Source organism: Phalacrocorax aristotelis, chromosome W (genome assembly GCF_949628215.1).
Source record: "Phalacrocorax aristotelis chromosome W, bGulAri2.1, whole genome shotgun sequence".
Classification (NCBI taxonomy): Eukaryota; Metazoa; Chordata; class Aves; order Suliformes; family Phalacrocoracidae; genus Phalacrocorax; species Phalacrocorax aristotelis.
In genome coordinates this window covers 24,037,564-24,062,218 of record NC_134310.1, presented here as the reverse complement: position 1 = coordinate 24,062,218, position 24,655 = coordinate 24,037,564, and the positions used below count along the sequence as shown (strand labels likewise).

The 24,655-nt window shown below is 43.1% G+C and overlaps 1 protein-coding gene across 1 annotated transcript; it reads right to left on the bottom strand.

Annotated features, from left to right (window-relative positions):
- Positions 1–5,592: 5,592 nt before the first annotated feature.
- Positions 5,593–20,476, bottom strand: LOC142049411 (vasculin-like). The gene is made up of 7 exons (XM_075077106.1): positions 18,674–20,476; positions 13,538–13,661; positions 12,842–13,065; positions 11,566–11,632; positions 8,523–8,707; positions 7,589–7,729; positions 5,593–7,106 (listed from the first exon to the last, which is right to left on the bottom strand). Exons 1-7 carry the CDS (start codon positions 18,734–18,736, stop codon positions 6,831–6,833), a joined length of 1,080 nt encoding a protein of 359 aa, XP_074933207.1. The 5' UTR covers positions 18,737–20,476; the 3' UTR covers positions 5,593–6,830.
- Positions 20,477–24,655: the final 4,179 nt, after the last annotated feature.

Sequence of the window (24,655 nt, the reverse complement as noted above, 5' to 3'; positions counted from 1 at the left end):
AATGGATATCTTGCCCTCACACTTGAGAGGAACTGTTTCCAGAGACTGCAAATTGCTGCCTCTTTTCCAATTCCTCTCTCAGTTCCCTGGTTCTTAGCAAGGGATTTCAGCTGTTGGGCTTCCCTACCTTCCAGTTGCTGACTGTTGGCCCCATTATCCCAGCATCAGAGCAGCCAGGCAGCAATCTGCTCACCTGGCTGGCAGCTGTAATCTTTCTGCATGTCTCAAAGTTCTGATGAGGTCAGGGACTGGGTAGTTTCTGCCTTTTGTCAGATTTTTCTCACTCCTTCCTCCAGTTTCTTTGCTGAAGGACTGGCTTCCTGATCAAACCCTTCTTCCCCCTCCCTTACTAATTGATGATATGGACTCATTGTTCTCCTTTTCCACTCTTTCTTTTTCACTATTGGGGCAATTACTGTAGTTGTTGTTGTTTGGGTCCTTATCTCAACCATGGTATCCCCAGATGCAGTTTGGCTCCCTATCTCTACTATCGTGTCCTCAGAATCTCAACTACTGTGTTTTTAGATGTAGTTTGTATCCTGGTCTCAGTCATGGCATTCTCAGAGGTGGTTTGGGTCCCTGCCTTAACCACAGGCCTCTGATAGTACTGAACTGTGGCTCAGTAGGTACAGGCCAAGCCCCAGTACAGTGCTAGAAAATGCTGGTTTTCATTGGAGTAGGCAAAGCACCCTTCTATCAGGTGGTGTGTCAGTTTACCAGGGTTACTTGCCTGTTCAGGTATAAAATCCCAGTCTATGGGAGGTGATAACCACCTTGGGCACCTGCCCAAATCCTTCCACACACCCTGCCACCCAGGGACCGGCTGCCTCAGGGCACATTTCAGTATTGTCTCACCCAAAGGTTGTTGCCTCTTATGCCAGGATGACACCAGATTCCATAAACTCAACCCATATGCCAACTGTGTTAATTATTAGTAGTAAACAGCTCATGTAAGGGTGAACAAAGACCTCAGGAGCCTGCATAATAAAACCACCCACATCAATCCTGGATGCGAAAAAATAGCTGTATTCCCTCACCCTCTCCACAAGATAGCTCCCCCACCACTGTAAGGGCATCAATGCCAGGGCAAAGTGCATAGCCATTGTTTGTATTAACATGTTCCCAATCTCAGCAAAATAAAGAGGCAAACAGTGCAGCCAGCAAACTCCGTGACCTGCACAGAACCTTGCCACTTAATAACTACTACAGCTATAGCATGCTTAATACAAAACTGCCATTGACTTGGGCCCCACATTGGGTGCCAAAAAAGGATTGTAGTGGGTTGACCTTGGCTGGCTGCCAGGTGCCCACCAAGCTGCGCTATCACTCCCCTCCTCAGCAGGACAGGGAGGGGAGAAAATAAGATGGAGAATAACTCATGGGTCAAGATAAAGGCAGTTTAATAAAGAAAAAGCAAAGGCTGTGCACAGAAGCAAAGGAAAACAAAAGAGTTATTCTCTACTTCCCATCAGCAGGCTATTTCCAGCCACTTCCCGGGAAGTAGGGCTTCAGTACACCTGGCGATTGTTCCCAAAGACAAACGTAATAATGAATGCCCCCTCTCCTCCTCCGTTCTCTTAGCTTTTATTGCTGAGCAGAGGTCATATGGTATAGAATATCCCTTTGGTCAGTTTGAGTCAGCTGTCCTGGCTATGTTCCCTCCCAAGATCTTGCCCCAGCCTACTGGCCTTTGGGGGTGAGGTGGGGGATGCTGGAGAGGCAGCCTTGATGCTGTGAGAGCACTGATCAGCAGTAGTCAAACCACTGGTGTGTTATCAACACCCTTCTAGCTGCCAATACAAAGCACAGAACTATGAGGGCTGCAATGGGGGAAATAAACTCCATATCATCCAGACCCAATACAACCTCCACACCTTATTCCATATCATTTGCGTCATGCAAACTACAACCCTGTGCTGGTTTTGGCTGAGAAGGGGTTAATTCTCTTCACTGAGGTGCCTGTGGTGGTCCGGAACCTTTCCAGCTTCCTGCGCTCTGCTGAGTCAGCGGGAGGCTGGAAGGGGTGGGGCCATGGCCGGGACAGCTGACCCCGACTGGCCAATGGCAGGTTCATTCCATACCATGTGACACCATGACCAGTATATTAAGGGGGGGCAGTTGCAGCTCGGGGAAGGCGTGGTGTTGGTTTGATGGGCAGTGAGCGGCTGCGTCGCGTGTGGTTTGTTTCGGCGGTTCATCCCCCTCCCACCTTCCCCCTCCCCCCCCAGGTTTTACGCCTCTCGTTGTTCTCCTTTACATTGCATTTCTGTTGTTGTTTCTTTTATTTTTAATTATTACACTGTTCTTATCTCAAACCGCGAGTGTTACCCTTCTGATTCTCTCCCCCATCTACCGGTGGGGGAGTGAGCAAGCAATTGTGTGGGGCTGAGCTGCCGGCTAAACCATGACAGTCTTTTTGGCGCCCAACGTGGGGCTAAAGGGTTGGAGATAACAACAGCTGCTGGTCACAGCACCATGTTGTCATTTTTGCAGTTTGTGTTAAAGATTGGTGTTGGTTTCTTTAGTCTGCTGTGTTCTGCTGTGATTAGTGATGTTTTGCCTAAGAGATTTGTTATGCAAACACTCATTTTCAGCTTTATCTGGTATTTGGGGTTTTTGCTGAAACCGTTACTGTACTTTGGATACCACCTTGTTGAGGCAATTGGCAATTATACCTCCTCCTCTGAGATATTTTATATGGAGGAAATACAGAATGGTATCTTTGCTACTTTCTTCTATGATGTCGCCATCTTTATTACAGCAACCTTTTTGTATTTTGAACATCCTTGGGTGGTTAAGGTATACTTCTTGTTAGTTTTTGGGCATGTTGTTTTGATTTTGACTAAGCAACTTAAGAATATCACCCAGAAATCTGCCCCAAGGCTTGATAGTTACGAGTGGCAGGGCATGTGGGATAGCATGGGCAAATACCTAGGGCAGTGGGCACCCCCAGTGTTTTGGAGTTTCACCCCCAAACAAGTGCAGAATCCTGAAAAATTAGTAGCATATTTGGAGGAAGTATGTTGTTACCCTGGTAACTCCAGAGAGACACAGATAACTACAATGTGCTGTGGCCTGGCCCACGTGTACTGAGCCCTGCTCAACAGTATTCAGTGCTCCCAAGGGGAAGAGAAGGTCTCTGGATTGAAAGGCAAAGTGACTGGCACTGCGGCCACTCAAACCCCCAGGAGCAGCACTGTGGCTACTCAAATCCCCATGACAAGTACTGGAGCTGACTCAGAGAATCAACCTGAGACGTATCAGTTGCCCCCATACACAAGACGAAATATTAGAAGCGGACGTCAACTCGTTTAGAATGGAATGATGAAGAAGCAGGGCTGTCATGGGGAGAGGAGGAAGAAGTCATAAATGAAATAGAGACCACCCAATCCCTGTCCTTGAGTGAGTTGTGAGATACATGAAAAGATTTCAGCCGTTGTTCAGGTGAGCACATTGTCACCTGGCTGCTCCGATGCTGGGATAATGGGGCCAGTAGCCTGGAACTAGAGGGAAAAGAAGCCAAACAACAGGGTTCCCTTTCTGGGGAAGGGGATGTTGACAAAGCAGTTGGAAAAAGAACACAAGGCCTCAGCCTCTGGAGACGACTCCTGTCTGGAGTGAAGGAAAGGTATCCCTTTAAATACGCTGTTACATATCACCTAGGAAAATAGACAACTATGGAGAAAGGTATCCAGTATCTAAGGGATTTAGCTGTGCTTGAGGTGATTTATGGTGACCTGGATGATCAACGGTCATCCAAAGATCCAGATGAAGCCCAGTGAACATGACCCATGTGGCGGAAGTTTGTACGGAGCACACCAGCCTCGTAAGCAGACTCATTGGCAGTAATGTCCTGGAAAGAGGACAAGGCACCAACAGTGGCGGAGGTGATTGATAGACTCCAGGATTTCGAAACAAATATCTCTTCCTACCTCGTCTCTGCTGTGGAGAAACTATCCCGAGAGGTCCAGCAACTCAAAGAAGATATGTCCTGCTCCCCACCTCGACAGAGTAGTGCCTCAGCTGTTAGGAATAAGCCTCCTTTTGCTCAAAGGACAGGATAAACACCACGGGCCGCCCTACGGTTCTACCTGCGTGACCATGGAGAGGACATGATGAGGTGGGAGGGCAAGCCTACCTCGACCCTAGACGCATGGGTACGTGAACTGTAAGGAAGAACAATCACTCAGGGAGGTTCTTCCAGGAAAGCTGCTGCTCCAATTTCCAGTGATCAAGTACCCAGACAGAAGAGTAGAAGGGATGATTTTATTTCTAAGCATAACAGAGGGACTCTTGATTCACATTTACAGGAAGTGAGTTCTGACTGCCATGATGAAGACTAGAGGGCCCCTGCCTGCAGCCGGGTGGAGGAAAAGGATAACCGGGTTTACTGCACTGTGTGGATCCGACGGCCTGCCACATCCGACCCACAGAACTATAAAGCTTTAGTGGACACCGGAGCACAGTGCATGCTAATGCCATCAAGCTATACAGGGGGAGAACCCATCAGTGTTGCTGAAGTGACAGGGGGATCCCAAGAGCTAACTGTATTGGAGGCCGAAGTGAGCCTAACCGAGAATGAGTGGCAAAAGCACCCCATTGTGACTGGCCCAGAGGCTCCGTGCATCCTTGGCATAGACTACCTCAGGAGAGGGTATTTCAAGGACCCAAAAGGGTACAGGTGGGATTTTGGTGTAGCTGCCTTGGAGATGGAGAGAATTAAAGTTGTCTACCTTGCCCAGTCTCTCGAAGGACTCTTCTGTTGTGGGGTTGCCGAGGGTCAAAGAACAACTGGTGCCAACCGTCCACAATACTGTACCAGCCAAGACCCTCTGATTCCCATCCATGAGCTCATTCGTTGACTGGAGAGCCAAGGAGTGATCAGTAAGACCCACTCGCCCTTTAACAGTCCCATATGGCCACTGCGGAAATCTAATGGAGAGTGGAGACTAACAGTAGACTATCGTGGCCTGAATGAAGTCACTCCACCATTGCGGACTGCCATGCCAGACATGCTAGAACTTCAATACGAACTGGAGTCAAAGGCGGCCAAGTGGTATGCCACAACTGATATTGTTAATGCATTCTTCTCAATCCCTCTGGCAGCAGAGTGCAGGCCACAGTTTGCTTTCACATGGAGGGGCGTCCAGTACACCTGGAATCGACTGCCCCAGGGGTGGAAACACAGTCCTACCATTTGCCATGGACTGATTAAGACTGTACTGGAACAGGGAGAAGCTCCAGAACACCTTCAATACATTGATGACATCATTGTGTGGGGCAACACAGCAGAAGAAGTTTTTGAGAAAGGAGAGAAAATAGTCCAAATCCTTCCGAAGGCCGGTTTTGCCATAAAACAAAGTAAGGTGAAGGGACCCGCACAAGAGATCCAGTTCTTAGGAATCAAATGGCAAGATGGACGTCATCAGATCCCAATGGATGTGATCAACAAAATAGCAGCCATGTCTCCACCAACTAGCAAAAAGGAAACACAAGCTTTCTTGGGCGTTGTGGGTTTTTGGAGAATGCATATTCCAAATTACAGTCTGATCGTAAGCCCTCTCTATCAAGTGACCCAGAAGAAGAATGATTTCAAATGGGGCCATGAGCAACGACAAGCCTTTGAACAGATTAAACAGGAGACAGTTCATGCAGTAGCCCTTGGGCCAGTCCGGGCAGGACAAGATGCAAAAAATGTGCTCTACACCGCAGCCAGGGAGAATGGCTCCACTGGAGCCTCTGGCAGAAAGCACATGGGGAGACCCGAGGTCGACCCCTAGGGTTTTGGAGTCGGGGATACAGAGGGTCCGAAGGCCACTACACTCCAACTGAAAGAGAGATATATTGGCAGCATATGAAGGGGTTTGAGCTGCTTCAGAAGTGGTTGGTACTGAGGCACAGCTGCTCCTGGCACCCCGACTACCAGTGCTGGGCTGGATGTTCAAAGGAAACGTCCCCTCTACACACCATGCAACTGATGCTATGTGGAGTAAATGGGTTGCACTGATCACCCAATGGGCTTGAATAGGAAACCCCAGTCGCCCAGGAATCTTGGAAGTCATCTTGGACTGGCCAAAAGGCAAAGATTTTGGAATATCATGAGAAGAAGAGGTGATGTGTACTGAAGAAGCCCCATTGTATAACATACTGCCAGAAGATGAGAAGCAATATGCCCTGTTCACTGACAGGTCCTGTCACCTTGTGGGAAAGCATCAGAGATGGAAGGCTACTGAAGGAGAAGGTGAATCACTCCAGTTTGAAGTGGTGAAAGCCATCTTGCTGGTTTTAGACATTGCTCAGTGGGAAAAGTGGCCAGTGCTCTATCTCTATATTGACTCACGGATGGCAGCAAAGGCCCTATGGGGGCGGTTACAGCAATAGAAGCAGAGCAACTGGCTGAACACCTGCCTGCCGATGGGAAATAGTGAATAAGCTCCTTTTGGTTTTTTTGCTTTGACTGTCTGTGTGGCTTTTGCTTTACTTATTAAACTGTCTTTATCTCAACCCACGCGTTTTCTTATTTTGTCCCTTTCAATTCTCTCCCCCATCCCACTGGGGTAGCGGGGCGTGAGCAAGCAGCTGTGTGGTGCTTATTTGCTGACTGGGGCTAAAACACAACAGTGTGAAACACTGCCCTTCACAATGATTAGGTTAGTGTACTGAGCTTATTTATTCATGTTTTTGTTGCTAATAACTCAGGCATATCTTTCCCTAACAGGTATGAGCAAATACTGCAGAAAGAAGAGACAACTACTAGGTAGTACTGGAGAAAGAGTAGTACTTGGAGTACGTTTTTTGAAATTCACCAAAAGGTACTTCCTTTCCCTCATTTAGGTATCAAGGCCATGACTTAATAACTGTTTACAGCCAAATAAGTAGTTGTTTATGGTCAGTCTGAGAACTGTTACTGCTGGATCTACAATAGGTATGAACAAAACTACCTTCTCTTGCCCAGCGTGCTTCTCATCCTCACGTTCCTCTTCAACTCTACCTTGTTTCAATGCTTTCAGAAATTCACTCTTCTTATCAGTCCGTGTTCTTGTCAATTTTGTTAAACGAGGCTGACCAACTTTGTCAGTAGGGGATGACGAATTTGACCGATTACACTGGGGGGTGGGGGTGTCAGAAAAAAGAACGACTATTAGAAATGTATTCATTTAGAGAACTTTGAATGAAAGACAAAGACTCACAGGCACTTGTGGTTTCAGGTTTCACGTATATCCACAGTCAAAAGCAGAGGGAAGATATTTCTATTTCAGTATATATAGTTCTTACATGTAACCCCAGAGATGAAGGCTTATGGAGCCCTGCTAACAAACAGTGGACCTTCTGAAGTGTATCACACTATTAGCAGTTTTGAAGTTTAAACCTACCAGGTTATACTTCCTAATGCACCATTTTTACTCCAAATCAAACTTACAAAGCAAATATTGCAGTGATGTACCTTCTGTAATTTTCTCTCCCACACTAATTTCCACAAAAATAAACTTCTTTAATATAGTTCTGTATAAAACTTACTGATCCAGTTATCCAACAAAACAAATTTAAAATTTCTTAAATTTGATAAAGACTACAGACATTGCTTTACCTCTTTCACTGAATTCTGTGATACAGTAAATGCCTTGGCAGTTCTTCTGAAAGGACTGAAATTGCCAATACCATATGCAGATTCATGAGAAAATGGATTCCCAAGTTTATTTTCTTTTGCTTGGCTTTTCCACTGCGTAGGCTAAACAAAAATTTAAACAAAAATTTAGAGAGTCATTAACTACAATAGGATTATTTTCAGGAATATTTAGAAAAACGATTAAGCAAAAGTTAATCATAACTACAACCATAATTTACAGCAAATACCTGTTTTATTGTGGAAAAGAGACAGTTTATGAGCAATTCATCCTATCCCACAAATACTGTTTACACTTTTTATATAGACTTAAATTTACAAACAATTAAAACCCTCATATTTGATGTATATGAGTCTTCAACAGTTGGAAGTAGTGTTTTTAATGCAGTATGTTAAGAGAGTTAACAGCTCCATCAGATGCTCTCAGGAGCACAGAAAAATTCCTGAAATAAAATCAAAAGATGAACATGGAAAGTTGCATATGGAGAGGGACCAGAATGACACTAAGCACATCTGTATCAATAACTAGGATAAATTCTGGAGGTATGTTTATGCCAACTATAGCTCTCCACTAGATATCTATTTTTCTGTTAAAAACATATAAAAAAGGCATTGCTATTCTGTAAGTTAAAAACATCCTTTTCACTCTCCCTTGGACAGCTCTTGCACTTCTCAAAAAAGGTAAATGAGGGGGAAAAAAAGATCCAATTGCAGTGTAGTTTCAAAAGAAAAATGAGAAAAAGCGTTTCCCTTCACTGTTGGGATGTTCTGCACTTAGCACAATTTGAAAGCATAATACTCTAGGAACAGTACTCTCGGGGGTGAAATAAGCACATTCAAAATTAGAGCATGATTTTTTTTCAGCATGTTGTTCATGCCACCAGTATTCAAGACTCACCTTTGCGGGTGGAATAGCAGTTTTAGGGGCTAATCCTTTATAAACACTTGTGCCAGTTCCATTCTTTACTGGCTGTGAATGAAGACTTCCTACTACAGGGAATCCAGATATCTGCAGTTCTTTTGTACCGCCCTTTTTAATGACCAGCATTCTTGGAGATCTAGATTTAGGATTCAAAGGGTACTCTGGAGGGGATGAAAAAAAGTGTGTGTGTGTGTATATATATATATATATGCACGCATGTGTATACATTCTTAAGTCCCTAGTTCATAGGGTACTGGACAGCCATATGGTCCAGAGCAAATCAGCATAAATCAGGAACTTGGTCCAGTATTAGTTCCACAAATAACACACTGTACAAACCTGGGTAAACACAAGTTCTGTTCCATTTCCCACAACCATCTTTTATAAAATATTTCACTTGGCAATGGAGGAATTTTACTTTTGGAAAAATAAATATATCCTTCAGTCAAAGAAGCTAGCTACACAGTTCTTGTTTGCAAATCTAAAATCCAAATACTATTAGTTGTTAATAGCTACCTAATCTTCAAAAGAGATTATGGTTTTCATATGTCACTTTAAGGTTACTAAAGAATAATTACTCATGTATTTATTAACAACTCATTTTAGAGCCAAATGTTCCACACAATGTTCTCTATAAACATGAGAGAAGAGATGCATACTACTGTGGACCATGGTAATGACCAGTTTCTCTATCTCTATGCATAATAGAACATCTGAAGCTTATACCATTTCCAGGCTCAAGAGAGCACTAATTGGAGACATACAGTCAGCTGTCATATTCACTAAGTAACTGACATTTAACAGTTTGAAAGAACACCTATTAAAAACAGTTCTGAAGTTTTAAAAAAGTGAATAAAACACTAATTTTATTTTTGCACATGCATTCCAATGCTACATTAACAACCTTTTCCAAGATTATTTCCTCTCTCTGCAAGCATTTCTACTTCACAGGTCGAGTCACCATATCCTATATTAAAAAAATCCTATCTTAAAAGCATAAGTGATTTTAGCTTTGTTTAGCAGGTAGATGTTACAAAACATTTGTGGTAACTACATACTTAGCTCTCATTAAACTTTATGAAAAGACTTTTCATAATACTCACATGCTCCCATCCCATATACACAAGCTAAAATGGAATCTAACAGAAGTATACATTTTTAACAGTCATTAAAAGGGGATGGTAAAATTCCTCATCCTGAATATTAGGTTTCCATTAATAGGGAATAAGAATAGCCTTAATTTCAGTTTTTCAATTACAAAACAAGGCTTGCAACAGCAGAGCTGTAACCAAGTAAGACACCAAGCTGTAAGCTGTAACAAGCCACTGCACTGTAGCTTACAGATCTACGTAGCTAACAACTGTTCCTTCCTTTGCTTGTGAAGAGCGATACCTAAAGAGCCTGGAAAACTTGCCCTCCCTCAGATCAAATTGAGCCGCATCATGCAGCAGCCACAGCCAGAGTGCTGCAAAGGTTGTAAAACACTCAAGTTGCTATATAATTTTCCACAACTTGGTTGGGGAAAAAAATTAGCTATTGTTACTCTTTTATTGAGAGAGAACTATATCTCCTGACTTTCACATGAAAGCTGATAAATACACAAAAACGGAAAGCAGTCAAATTGTTTAGGCTCCTGCAAAAGTTCTTAGCAATTAGATATTTATATTGAGGGGTTGGCCTACACCTAGTGTTACCTAAGAACGCAAAACACACTGGGGAAGTATGAAAAAAAAGAATCAGCAAATTAAAGTACCATTTAAAATGAGCAACAAGTTTCAGACCTCACTATTAACAACAGTAAGTTGAAGCTTTTATGTTTAATTAAACTTATTTCCTCAAAGAGAAAGGTTCTTATTTTGAGTAACTTGATTACTTTAAAACCTGTGCAGTCTAAAGCTGCCACCTTCTTAGAGTGAACAATTCACTACTTAAAGCCCACAGAACTGTAAAGCGGTAGCCAAATTTATCAGGTGGAGATGAGAAAACAAACCTAGACAACAGTTCAGTTAAAGGCCCACTCTCAGGATTGGCTTTCTTACAAGTAATTCATAAACACAACCAACAGCTTAAGACATTTGCTTCCAGGAAGAGACCTTAAATCTCTGCAAACTAACCTGCTCTTCCCAGCCCTCCTAGGTTTCTCTCCAAGATCTTCCAACAGCTCTAATCAGTCAGGAGCATTCGTTTACGAAGTCTTCAGCTAGCAATCACATCACTAGTTTAGGTGACTGTGCTGGTTTTAGCTGAGAAGCGGTTAATTCTCCTCACTGTGGGGGGTCGGCTACCTTTCCAGCTTCCCGCACTCTGGCGCTCTGCCACGTGGCAGGGGGCTGGGAGGGGCAGGGCCACGGCTGGGGCGGCTGACCCCGACTGGCCAATGGCATGTTCATTCCATACCATGTGACACCATGACCAGTATATTAAGGGGGGGCAGTTTACAGCTGGGGAGCGGCTGCATCGCCGGGTTGGCGGGCGGTGAGCGGCTGCATCGTGTGCGGTTTGTTTCGGCGGTTCGTTCCCCTACCCCCTCCCCCGGGGTTTTGCGCCTCTCGTTGTTCTCCTTTCCATTGCATTTCCACTGTTGTTTCTTTTAATTTTAATTATTAAACTGTTCTTATCCCAACCCACGAGCGTTACCCTTCTGATTCTCTCTCCCATCTACCAGTGGGGGAGTGAGCGAGCGACTGTGTGGGGCTGAGCTGCCGGCTAAACCACGACAGTGACCCACCTTCATTGCATTTCCTCTTGGGAGATAAATTCTTGACTTCTTTACAAGACGACGTATACTTGTTTTTGGAAAGAATCCTAGTTGTGGCTGCATCTACAGACCAACAGACTGATATCCAAATGGAAGTGTCACCTCTCTAACAAAAGGATACTTACATCGTAATAATATTGAAGTTTCCTCAATTTCAATCTATACTTTTGTAATATTCTAAAAAAAATTCCTATGTTTCAATTAAAACCAACTTCAGATCTCCACTACATTTTTATATTTAGAAACATCAAAAATACTCACCCCACACACCTGTCGCTAAAGACTTATTCTGGCTTGTTGTTCTCTCATATTCAGGATTCAAAGATGGCTGAAAGGAAAATTTATCATTATTGAAAATAAAATTTAAAAATAAAAGTCTTGAATTATAGGACCAATGAAATAGAGTCACAATAATATTGGAAGTATGACCTCTGCTGTCAAAGATTTTTAAATAGAGACAGACTAGACAATTCCCCCGCGACCCAAAAAGATCAGCACCCACTTATTTCTCTTTTCCAACTGTGCCGGTTTTGGCTGAGAAGGGGTTAATTCTCCTCACTGTGGGGGGCGGTTGCCTTTCCAGCTTCCCACGCTCTGCCGCGTGGGGGGGAGGGGGGGGGCTGGGAGGGGCAGGGCCATGGTGGGGACGGCTGACCCCGAAAGGCCAATGGCAGGTTCATTCCATACCATGTGACACCATGACCAGTATATTGAGGGGGGGGGGGCAGTGGCAGCGCGGAGGCGGCGCGGCGTCGGGTCGGCGGGCGGCGAGCGGCTGCGGCGCGTGCGGTTTGTTCCGGCGGTTCGTTCCCCCTCTCCCCTCCCTTCCCCCTCCCCCGGGGCTTTGCGCCTCTCGTTGTTCTCCTTTCCATTGCATTTCTACTGTTGTTTCTTTTAATTTTAATTATTAAACTGTTCTTATCCCAACCCACGAGTGTTACCCTTCTGATTCTCTCCCCCATCTACCGGTGGGGGAGTGAGCGAGCGACTGTGTGGGGCTGAGCTGCCGCTAAACCACGACACCAACAAAACATCTCAAGCAGCAGTCAATACAGTTATATGACTTGTCCAGAGAAGGCAAAACACAGTGATGTATGGTTCTTCAAAGAGGAAACTCACCCTTCCCCTTACATTCTACAGTTTTAGGTTGAAGCATGAGATCTCAAACAGCCAGTGGCAGAAAAATAATTTTGTTAGTACTTTGGATTTCTAGTAAGGTACTTGTGTAGAATTTAATACATACACATGCCACAGTAAACTGTGGTAAGATAGTATGAAATAAACTTAGAACCCAATTATAGTTGCACTTAAACACTTAAGTGACAATAATAAAAACATAATGATAAAAAACTGGATATTAAAAAGAGAAACAAGTTAGCGGACAAATGACTAACGCCCTCTTACCTATGGGAAGGGTGATCCCTTATATGATGATCTGTAACTGGTGAAATCTCATGAAGTACCTTGTAATGGACAAAATGACAGTTGCAGAAACAAAACAATGAAACCTTGTTCATTATAATTACAATTAACTTACAAAATCCTCAGCCTCAAACTGTTTGGGCATTTCCTTGTCTTCCTTTTTCCCAGTTTCATTATCAGATACATTGTTTTCAGGCAGTCCTTGGCCTTTTCCACAGTGGAAAGCGCTGGTACGAGTGCAGGAACCTCCACCATGGTATCCCCCACGATAGTTTATATTTTCTGTACCATTTCTGCCTTGTGAACGCCAACCATTCTTCTCTTTTTTCCCAAAATGCCCTTAGATTTTTAAATTTTAAAGAAATGTAATTACTAACAGTTTTGAAAGAACATTCTACTTTTGCAAAATTGGTAGAGGAGTTAAGCAAGCAGCTCTATATTCTGGGATGTGACAACAGAGTAAACTTAGTTTTCATTCACATAAGCAGCAGGGAAGAATATCACAAAAGAGTGCCAAAGAAAGAGGATAGTAGTTCAACATTAAGAAGCCAAACCCCTTTTCTGACTACTCATATGTTGGTGGCTAGAGAATTAACTTGACCTCCTCCTTCTTAAGAGAGAAATACACCTGGACTCACACTACTTTAACCAACATCGTCTCCCAGATCTGTCTTCCCATTACCTCTGTTCTGCTACAGAATACAGCATTTGGCATAGGACAGCTATTATCATCAGACTTTTTGTCTAGCCAAAGTGCTACAAAGCAACAATGTAAACGTATTTAAAATGTTCCATGAAAGCTAAATTATACCTCCATTAGGCCATCCAGCGTTAGGCTCAAACTCATCTGAAGAGTTGTGTCTTCTGTGACTTGCTTCATAATGATTCTCTGTCCACAAAAAATTTTCAGAATGTTTCTCAAAGTTCAGTGATGACTGTAAAGGAGCACAAGTGGTAGACCTGAGATATCTGACTAATAACAAAACTGAATTATCAGAACTGTAATATGTACATTACTTGTGGTATATACAATCCATTTTTAAAAGGACTATGAATGGCAGACAATACAGCAGTTCTCAAGTATTCGTATGTTGAGAGTTATGTCATCATCTCCCATGCTAACAGAAATGGAAGCTATATCGTCCGATCCAGGACACTGAAACAGTGCTGAGGACCGTGCTTGTGACACAAAGTAAAAAAACCCAAGTGTTAATTTTGGTTTGGCAGCACGACAAAGGACAAGTGACATGTGGCAGAAGAGAAAAAAAATAAAAAAGGTAACAAAGGATATGTGATCACAGTTTGGAAGACAGGAAAGAAGTCTGGGATCTTAATTTGGGTGGTTAGGTTAGAGACTACACACATGCACTGCGTAGAAAGCAAGGAGTTGCTTCCACCAGAGGCAGCTGTACCCCCAAAAAAGGCCCGGTTAATTATCCATGTCATTATAACTTAATAAAGTAAATGCAACTAGTTATGAAACACAAATAAAACCTAGAGTCAAAAGTGTACAGATTCACAAATATACTTCAAATTATCAGCTTATAAGTAGACATTGTAGAAATTTTGAAGAAGTAAATCTTTAATATACCAGTAGGAAGTACTTTATAAACCAAAACCTTATGTTGAGAATAGCACTCAGAAATCAAAACACATCCTGACTAGAACTCATACCTAAGGTGATTAAAACAAAAAAGATCATGTCTTACAGCAGCTGTCTTCCCTATTACTTCTATCTGGCTTTACTATTTTAACATTATAACATTTCTTTTGCTGTTACACCTTGAAAATTTATTCTTGGATTTTTATGCTGCAAAAGTAGTGCTTAGCCTTACTCTTGTACATGCCACGCATACACCAGTGAGTGATAGCGGAGAGCTGTGTTACCCAACACCTCCCTGCCACACAGCCAACCTGCAGATGAAGCAAAGCCCCCTTCCCTCCAGCACATACTGTGCACATATGTCCACTGTATTGCACATGTACAAGAGATCCAATACTTCCCAGGGCCATAACAGCTGCAAATGCATAAATGCACAGCTATGTGGAAATGTACAATGTGAGCAAAGTAAGCTTAGTAGTTCCAGGGAGTATGAACTTTACTGTACCAAAAGTATCAACTTTGCTGCCTGAAGCTTGCTCCATCTCCAGATTGAGTAACGTGGGGGGGGAGTATAGCAGTAATGGTGCATGTTTGAAAATTAAAGCCCCAAGTTTATTTCAACAGTTATTATCCATTAACTTCTAAACAAGCCATATTAATATTTAAAGTACTCCACAGGTCAAAGTGAGAAGACAGACAGAAAAAAAGGAAATCACATTAATAGGTTTACCTACTTTGGAAAATATGTTGAAGAAATTATTTCCTTCTCCCCCCCCCCCCCCCACCAGACAATCACACAGAAAATAACACCTAAGTTCTACTGACAATGCCCCATCAGAGCTCAAGGTGCTGTTCAAAATCCACTGCTTAAAATTCAAACTGAAGTAAGCAATAGATATGTATTTCCAAACTGTATAGAAGTCAAATGAAAAGGGATTTCCCTCTCAGTTTGAGATCTGGGAAGTGAATTATTTCCTTGACAAACTTGGAGAGAAAAAAACCAGAAAACCACAAGACATTATCAAAATATCTAAGCGGTTAACAAATTATAATGAATCTCAATATTTAAGTAAAAAAAATAATCATTATAAACAAACTTTGAATAAGCTGCCAAAAATTTCTGAAAGCTCCAGATCTGTTGATCATAGATGAAATTTTAGAAGAGAGCTTCATGTGTTCATTTTCATATGACAACCTTCTAATATTGCCTTTGGAGTTTAACTTGTTTTTTTTTTTGTATGAACTTTGAAGAACAATCACATTTTCACAAACTACAACTGACAGCACTTTCTATATAGTGTTTAAGTTGTACTTGATATAATGCATCTAAAGTCTCTAAATTGCATGCAAAGATCATGCAGTTTTCATTTTCCCCACATGATGGGTGTATCAGTCTATCAAGCCTCTTGTGGCAAAGATGACAGTAAACTTTGTAAGCAACACGAAAACTACTGCCAATTTTTCTGGAAGTTGAGAAATTATCTGACTTGATCCAGCCATCAAGAAAGCAAGCAATACAGATTTTTGAAGTATAAGTCTTATTGCTTAACGTGAAGTAACAGTAAGCTTGCAAAAACTACTGAATTTACCAGTCTATCTGCAATCTCACCATACACATTTTACAGCAATCCTTTCTGAAAAGTTTCGTCCATATCCCAAGATGGCTTTGCTATTCACAACACTTTCCCATTTCCACCTGCTCAACTGCAATATTGCACTGATGGAAATATATTAGTTCCAGACCTGAACTAAAGCTACTGAGCAATGAATACCCAGCTATCTTGGTAGACTTTGCTATGTAAATGACAGGGAGATGATATAAAAGCTTATCCTTAAGAGGAAATCATCAGCAATAGGCAAGATGGATTTCCATCAAGCTGTAATCTGTATCAGTCACATTAAGAAAACTCATTCACAATCCCAGCTTCCTGGCATCAAGTTTTTCTAATGCTAGCCTTTACCTACGTAAGGGAAAACTTTGGCTACCCAGGACTGAGGAGGAAACCAAACTCAAAGATGCAATTCCTAAAAGTGCCTCTTTCAGGGAAATAAAAACTGACCAGGCAGAGTTCAGTTTCTCCTTCTCAAGTCTAAATGTTGTTGATCCCATAGCCTCATCTCAGCTCCATTCTGCATGAAACATGAGACACCTTGCCTTCCTCACCCCATTCTTCCTCTTCATCCCTCTTGCCTGCTCTTCTCTTCAGCTGCTTTGTTGAGCTATGGAAAGCAGAAATAAACATCTGTTCTAGGAAATGGTGGGGACAGGGAGCAGGGTGGCACAACATTTGAGACCTGTCTTGTAGAGGAATGACAGGATAAGCTTTTTTCTGTAAACTAGGAATTACTACACGTTGGGTAGGACCAAAAAGACTTTTCAAGTGTTTAATAGCCAAATGTGCTCTATATCACAGAATGCTGATCATTGAGGGAAGAGGTAACGCAAGGAAATAAGCTGCATTTCAAACAATGAAGCACAAAGACTATAATGGAGAAAAAATATACAACTACAGAGTTTTTGGAAGAGAAGAAAGGAAGCATCTAAACTCCTTGAGGCAAAGATTCATGGAAGAGAGCAGGATCCACAACATATGCTTGCAATGAAATTTCCCACAATTCAGGAATGAGGTGACAAATACAACCCACACTCCAGATGTATTTGAGTAGTACTGGGGTAGTGCTGGAATTTAATTTTATCCTGCTATATTGACACTTTAAGTATGCAGGTAAAGCTCTTCCAACAGATTGTTGAACTATGCGGAGAAAGATTGTTTTGCAATCGTGACACCATATTAAACTAAGCTCTGATTACTTTTTTGATTGAAAATGTGTTTCAATAGGAAAACGCAGATCAAGAGAGTTGAATATCTCAGCAATCAAGTAGAATGAAAGCAAACATATCACAGGAACCATCCTGGAACAGATAGGCCTAATGTTCCCAGAAGAGCAACTGACAGTTGCTGATAGACTATACTAAACAAAGCAGCTAGCTAGATCAGCGTAGAAAAAAAGATGAATAGAGCAATATAATAAATAAGGACATTCAATGACCTGACTTAAAAAATGTCTGCGTGTATGTGTGTGTGTATAGACATATATAAGTAATGGGAACACAACTAATACTGACAGCCGACTGTGCATTTAACAATAGCGCAAGCCTATTTCCATAAGTTTATAAAGGCTAAACATTTTCCATGGACATGAAAGACAGCAAGAAGCTTACATAAATACATTAAAGCAAGGCAATGCCACTCTCACAGCTGCAGATATGGATACTGCATTCAAAAGGTTATAATGAAGGTGACATGTCTACAAATAGGGAAATAAAACAGATGACAGGAGTTTGAAATATCCAGTGCTGCCTCTGCTTCTGCATTCGCACAAATTAAGAAAGAGTAGAAGGATAGGCCAGGAAAAAAACAAAACCAACATTTATATGAGACAGACGTATTCAAGACTTCCCAGAATACTTACAAATCCTAATGATTCAGAGATTGCCATTTATTGTTTCCAAGCTGTCTCATGGTATAAAGTAACAGTAGTTTAGATGAAACAACCACTGCAAGAATACACAACTATTTGAAAGCACCACACACTACCTGTTGCTGTACGCCTCTACGGGAGAACTTATCTTGGGCCGCATATCTCCGGGACACAGGGCTCTACCCACCCTGGGGACAGTGATGCACACACATCAATATGATGGATACAAAATGTCCGTTTATTTAGCTGCGTCACACGCTTATATAGCTCTTGCGCTTCCTGTTCCTGCCACTCCTATGGGGAGGAGTCTATCTTTCCGTCACATCCCGTGATCTTCCGGTCGCCGATCCCTGTCTATTCCCCTACAACTACCAGTAGTAACAACCATCCCACCAGCAACTGAAGAGCCATTTCAGAAGGTCTATTTCAAAAACATATTTTTTTTTAATCACTTGAATGATAGAATAACACTTCTGTAAAATGTATAGAGGACAGAGCAAAATCAGAAGCAAGAATGTTAAGCATATGCCTGTCTCGGTTCTTCTAGCACAAAATACTATAATTAATTTTAAACTCCTGATTAAGGCAATCTTAATCCAACAACAGCTCTGACAATGTGTCCAGGCACATACTTCTTTCCATGAAGTCAGATGCTCAAGCGAAAACCCCTACCAGAGGTATGAGCTTGATAACCAAGGTCCAACTATTTGCTGTTGCGACAGCAAGGCTTGGTAGATATCATCTGTTATCATCCTTCACATATTCATAAAGTGATTTGCATTTTTACTATGATTGAGGTTACGACATTTAGACTTCTCTAATAATGAGACTGCCTGTTCAAAAGACCAGTAAAGAGCATACCTTTGTTGATGATGGCGGAGTAGGAAAATTAAGCCAGGCTGGAGCGAAGTCATGCTGCGCCATTTAGGTCCAGTCTCTCCAAATCAATTAAACAAGGCTTCAGCACCTCATGGCAAGTCCCTGTAATTGGGGGAAAAAAAACAAACCAAACAAACAAAAAAACCCACACCACCAAACACCCAAGAAATTAGTACTTTTCAGATGCTTATCTTACAAGAGGATTACACTTGTGGCATTCTGACCATTATTTCCCTTCTGTTTTCTGGTATTATTTTCTCACACAGATCTGTTTTTAGAATCTAACTAGCCTCATCTCATTTATAGCATCTGTGCTTTTATTACCAAAGTGTCACACTAATCAAATATATCACAGGCATCATGAAAATACAACTGTAACATTCACTCCTTTATTTCCTCTTATAAATGGGATGAAACATCTTGTGTAAGGTCTGATCAGAAAGCTGTGGCAAAATTAGCTTGTTGAAATATTTTCCGGTACTATCTAGAATGGATTGCAGGAGCCATTTCATTAGCTTCCTAGAAGCTGATTTTTCAAATTAGTCCCTAAAAGTTAATTTTAGGGGCCATATTAAAGTTCCTTAATAAAAGACTAAATGCTCAGGACCACCACAAGCCATATTTTCTCTAGATTTAATGGAAACAGTGTTTACGTGTCCAGAAATACTGTCAAAATTCAGTAAAATTCTCCAGTTTGAAAATGGGCAAGAGAAGGTAATGGCTCAAGATAAAACCCAAGAGTACTTTTTCTACCCCATGCTCTCTCCACAGGTGGGAAAACATCTCTCAGCGAGCAAGAGAATGCAAGATAATGCAAACTATATTACCTGAAGCTGAACAATATCACAGAAAGGAAAGAAATAGATTCAACTGCCTGAATTATAAGGGTATGTGAATCATGCTCTGCAGCTAAATACTGCAAAATTGTCAATGACTCAAAAGCATTATATACACACTACTAGAAATTCAGCTAGTGAAAACATAATTAACATCCACTTGCATTTTACAGGGAGACCCAAATAAATGCATATTCCACATCTCTGCACAACAGAGCGGAGATCTGTTAGTGAGCACAGATCTGTTAGTGAGCACAGATGGAGTTCACTTTAATCTAAAGCTGCTGTAATTTGAGTAAGTTTTAGTAAGAGCTGTGGAATGTGAACTTGATATCTGATAATTATTGTTGTATTCTGGCCTGAACAGGACTACTGCAGGCTTCCAGTGACAGAGGAGAATGTTCCAACTTCTAAAAGGAAGTATAGCAGATTTGTAAGCATTTAACTGCACTACTAAATTGAGCTGCTAGTTCTTTTTTATGCAGTGAGCTCATACTAAAGTTTTTAGGTACCTCTGATACCAGAGTTAAACTATAAGGTAAGATGCACAAAATCCACTATCATTAAACAGAGACAAGTTTTAAACTACGTGTCACCCAAATAACTTGTTATAAATCACTCTACTGAAGTCATCCAACACACTCTTCTAAATTAATTTCAAAAGAAATTCCAGAGAAATTTTCTAAAGAATCCAATTATGTCAGACCAGTATTTAAAAAAAAAACAAAACACAAAAAAAACCCAAAAAAAACCCACACAAAAACAACACCAAAAAAACCCCAAACCCAAAACACGGAAGTTCTAGAGTCATAGAATGCTCACTAAAATGGCTTCTCTTTCTAACAGGAACCAAGGTCACTTTTACTGATTAATCATGCTCAGCAACAGTATAGAAACAGAAGAGGATATATGTTTACAGATGAACCAATGTAAGAGATGTTAAATTAAGAAACAGCAAAACAAATGTGAACAGACTACAGCAAGAAAAATATTTTTTTTCCCTCCTTCCCTCAGATACAGTTCTCATCTCCAAGCAAGAGAATCATGAAATTTTTAGAAAGGACCAAGACAGGTATCAATACTGGAAGATCAGCACAACAACAACGATCTTCAGACCAAGGCACTTCCAGTCTAGAAAACAAATGGAGAGATTAGGTTTATACCAAATAAGAACATAACAAAGAACCCAAAAAGTATTACCAAGTTCTTGGTGAATCGGCTATTAGGTATGGGATAACAAAAGCACTAACAATGTGATTTCTTAATAAATTAGTTTTACTGTTTTTAGAAAACTAGTCAAGCTTCCTAACACTACTATTTATCCAACTGCCATGAAAAAGTTTATTCTTAACTTACTAACATCACTACCTTTTACTTTTGCACATAAATCAAGGGCTGAGGTGTCTCATGGTTTTAGCTGGGACAGAGTTAATTTTCTGCCCTGTAGCCGGTTGTCCTGGTTTAGCCGGCAGCTCAGCCCCACACAGCTGCTCGCTCACTCCCCCACCGGTAGATGGGGGAGAGAATCAGAAGGGTAACGCTCGTGGATTGGGATAAGAACAGTTTAATAATTAAAATTAAAAGAAACAACAGTGGAAATGCAATGGAAAGGAGAACAATGAGAGGCGCAAAGCCCCGGGGGAGAGGGGAAGAGGGGGGAAGGGAGGGGAGGAGAGGGGAGAGGGGGAACGAACCGCCGGAACAAACCGCACGCGCCGCAGCCGCCCGCCGACCCGATGCCGCGCCGCCACTGCCCCCCCTCAATATACTGGTCATGGTGTCACATGGTATGGAATGAACCTGCCATTGGCAAGTCGGGGTCAGCCGTCCCCACCATGGCCCTGCCCCTCCCAGACCCCCCCGCCACGCGGCAGAGCACGGGAAGCTGGAAAGGTAGCCGACCCCCACAGTGAGGAGAATTATCCCCTTCTCAGCCAAAACCAGCACATTCTCCACCCCTTATTCCATACCATTTACACCATGCCCAGGTCCCATACGATGCAATACAACCGTACCAACCACCACCCCTCCCCTTCCCATCCTTTAACATAATACACAGACATCATTCCCTTAGTTCATGGACCTTCCCTGTAAAATGTCCATTAAAATGTCCATTGAGTTCACCCAGTCCATGACTCTGGGCTCCATCTGCTGTATCAGTCTTTCAGGGTGGGAGGGATGGTGTGTGGCGTTGGGTTGCTGCATACCGAGTCAGTCATCATTCCATCACTGCTGCACGGCTTGTTTCATAGTTGATCTTCCATGGGTTGGGAGGCTCGTACTCTGATATAATTGATACAACACAGAGGTGACACACAGTGTTATATAGCAGTTCACATTGTGCCATTCAGTTCATTGACTGTTTTCGCCCAAAATCAAATCCCCTTGAGGCACACATCGGATTTCTCCATCCTCCCGCATCACCCACCAAGCGCACCCAGGTCCTCGGGCAAAAGCAATCCCACGAATGGGTTTGCCTTTGCCGGAGGCAGGAAGAACCCAGACTGTTTTGCCCAGCATACTTTTTGTGTGCACTACAGGGACTCTATCCCCTTCCACAGTATGTAGGATTTCTGACTGGGCAGGGCCGGCTCGGTTGGCAGATCCCCTCATGTTGACTAACCACGTGGCTTTTGCTAAATGTGTATCCCAGTGCTTGAATGTTCATCCCCCATTGCTCTCAGTGTAGTTTTTAACAGTCCATTGTACCGTTCAATTTTCCCAGAGGCTGGTGCGTGATAGGGGATGTGATACACCCACTCAATGCCGTGCTCTTTGGCCCAGGTGTCTATGAGGCTATTTCGGAAATGAGTCCCATTGTCTGACTCAATCCTCTCTGGGGTGCCACGTCGCCACAGGACTTGTTTCTCAATGCCCAGGATAGTGTTCCGGGCAGTGGCGTGGGGGACAGGATATGTTTCCAGCCAGCCAGTCCTTGTTTCTACCATTGTAAGCACATGGCGCTTGCCTTGGCGCGTCTGTGGGAGTGTGATATAGTCAATTTGCCAGGCCTGCCCATATTTATATTTCAGCCATCGTCCCCCATACCACAGAGGTTTTACCCGCTTTGCTTGCTTGATTGCAGCACATGTGTCACATTCGTGGATAACCTGCGCAATAACGTCCATGGTCAAGTCCACCCCTCGATCACGAGCCCACCTGTATGTTGCATCTCTCCCTTGATGGCCTGAGGTGTCATGGGCCCACCGAGCTAGAAATAGTTCACCCTTATGCTGCCAGTCCAGATCCACCTCATCCACTTCAATCTTGGCAGCCTCATCTACCTGCTGGTTGTTTCGATGTTCTTCAGTGGCTCGACTCTTGGGGACGTGAGCATCCACATGCCGTACCTTTACAACCAGTTTCTCTACCCGGGCAGCAATATCTTGCCACAATGTGGCAGCCCAGATGGGTTTGCCTCTGCGCTGCCAGTTGCTTTGCTTCCATTGCTGCAGCCAGCCCCACAGGGCATTTGCCACCATCCAGGAGTCAGTATAGAGATAGAGCACTGGCCACTTTTCCCGTTCAGCGATGTCTAAGGCCAGCTGGATGGCCTTTACCTCTGCAAACTGGCTCGATTCAACTTCTCCTTCAGCAGTTTCTGCTACTTGTCGTGTAGGACTCCATACAGCAGCCTTCCATCTCTGGTGCTTTCCCACAAGGCGACAGGACCCATCAGTGAACAGGCCATACTGCTTCTCATCTTCTGGCACTTGATAGAGAGGGCTTACGATCAGACTGTAATTTGGAATATGCATTCTCCAAAAACCCACAACGCCCAAGAAAGCTTGTGTTTCCTTTTTGCTAGTTGGTGGAGACATGGCTGCTATTTTGTTGATCACATCCATTGGAATCTGACGACGACCATCTTGCCATTTGATTCCTAAGAACTGGATTTCTCTTGCAGGTCCCTTCACCTTACTTTGTTTTATGGCAAAACCAGCTTTCAGAAGGATTTGGACTATTTTCTCTCCTTTCTCAAAAGCTTCTTCCGCTGTGTTGCCCCACACAATGATGTCATCAATGTACTGAAGGTGTTCTGGAGCTTCTCCCTGTTCCAGTACAGTCCGAATCAGTCCATGGCAAATGGTATGACTGTGTTTCCACCCCTGGGGCAGTCGATTCCAGGTGTACTGGACGCCCCTCCATGTGAAAGCAAACTGTGGCCTGCACTCTGCTGCCAGAGGGATTGAGAAGAATGCATTAGCAATATCAATTGTGGCATACCACTTGGCTGCCTTGGACTCCAGCTCGTATTGAAGTTCTAGCATGTCTGGCACAGCAGCACTCAACGGTGGAGTGACTTCATTCAGGCCATGATAGTCTACTGTTAGTCTCCACTCTCCATTAGACTTCCGCAGTGGCCATATGGGACTGTTAAAGGGTGAGTGGGTCTTACTGATGACTCCTTGGCTCCTCAGTTGGTGAATGAGTTTATGGATGGGGATCAGAGAGTCTCTGTTGGTGCGATATTGCCGCCGGTGCACTGTTGTGGTGGCGATTGGCACCTGTTGTTCTTCGACCTTCAGCAACCCCACCACAGAAGGGTCCTTTGAGAGACCGGGCAAGGTAGACAGCTGTTCAGTTTCCTCCGTCTCCAAGGCAGCTATACCAAAAGGCCACTTGTAACCTTTTGGGTCCTTGAAATACCCTCTCCTGAGGTAGTCTATGCCAAGGATGCACGGAGCCTCTGGGCCGGTCACAATGGGGTGCTTCTGCCACTCATTGCCAGTTAGGCTCACTTCGGCCTCCAATACAGTTAGCTCTGGGGATCCCCCTGTCACTCCAGCAATGCTGATGGGTTCTGCCCCTATATAGTTTGATGGCATTAAGGTGCACTGTGCGCCGGTTTCCACTAAAGCTTTATACTCCTGTGGGTCGGACGTGCCAGGCCATCGGATCCACACAGTCCAGTAAGCCCGGTTATCCCTTTCCTCCACCCGGCTGGAGGCAGGGCCCCTCTAGTCCTGATCATGGCAGTCACAACTCACTTCCTGTAAATGTGAATCAGGAGTCCCTCTATTACACTTAGAAATAAAATCTGCGCTTCTACTCCTCTGTCTGGGGACTTGCTCGCTGGAAACTGGAGCAGCAGCTTTCCTGGAAGAACCTCCCTGAGTGACTGTTC

Excerpts from the sequence above, each read along its gene's own strand:
- LOC142049411 (XM_075077106.1), bottom strand. The coding sequence starts at position 18,736 with ATGGCGCAGCATGACTTCGCTCCAGCCTGGCTTAATTTTCCTACTCCG. Across the intron at positions 13,662-18,673 it reads CTCCGCCATCATCAACAAAG|TCATCACTGAACTTTGAGAA; the intron begins GTATGCTCTTTA and ends GCTCCTTTACAG. Across the intron at positions 11,633-12,841 it reads AGTTTGAGGCTGAGGATTTT|CCATCTTTGAATCCTGAATA; the intron begins GTAAGTTAATTG and ends TTTTCCTTTCAG.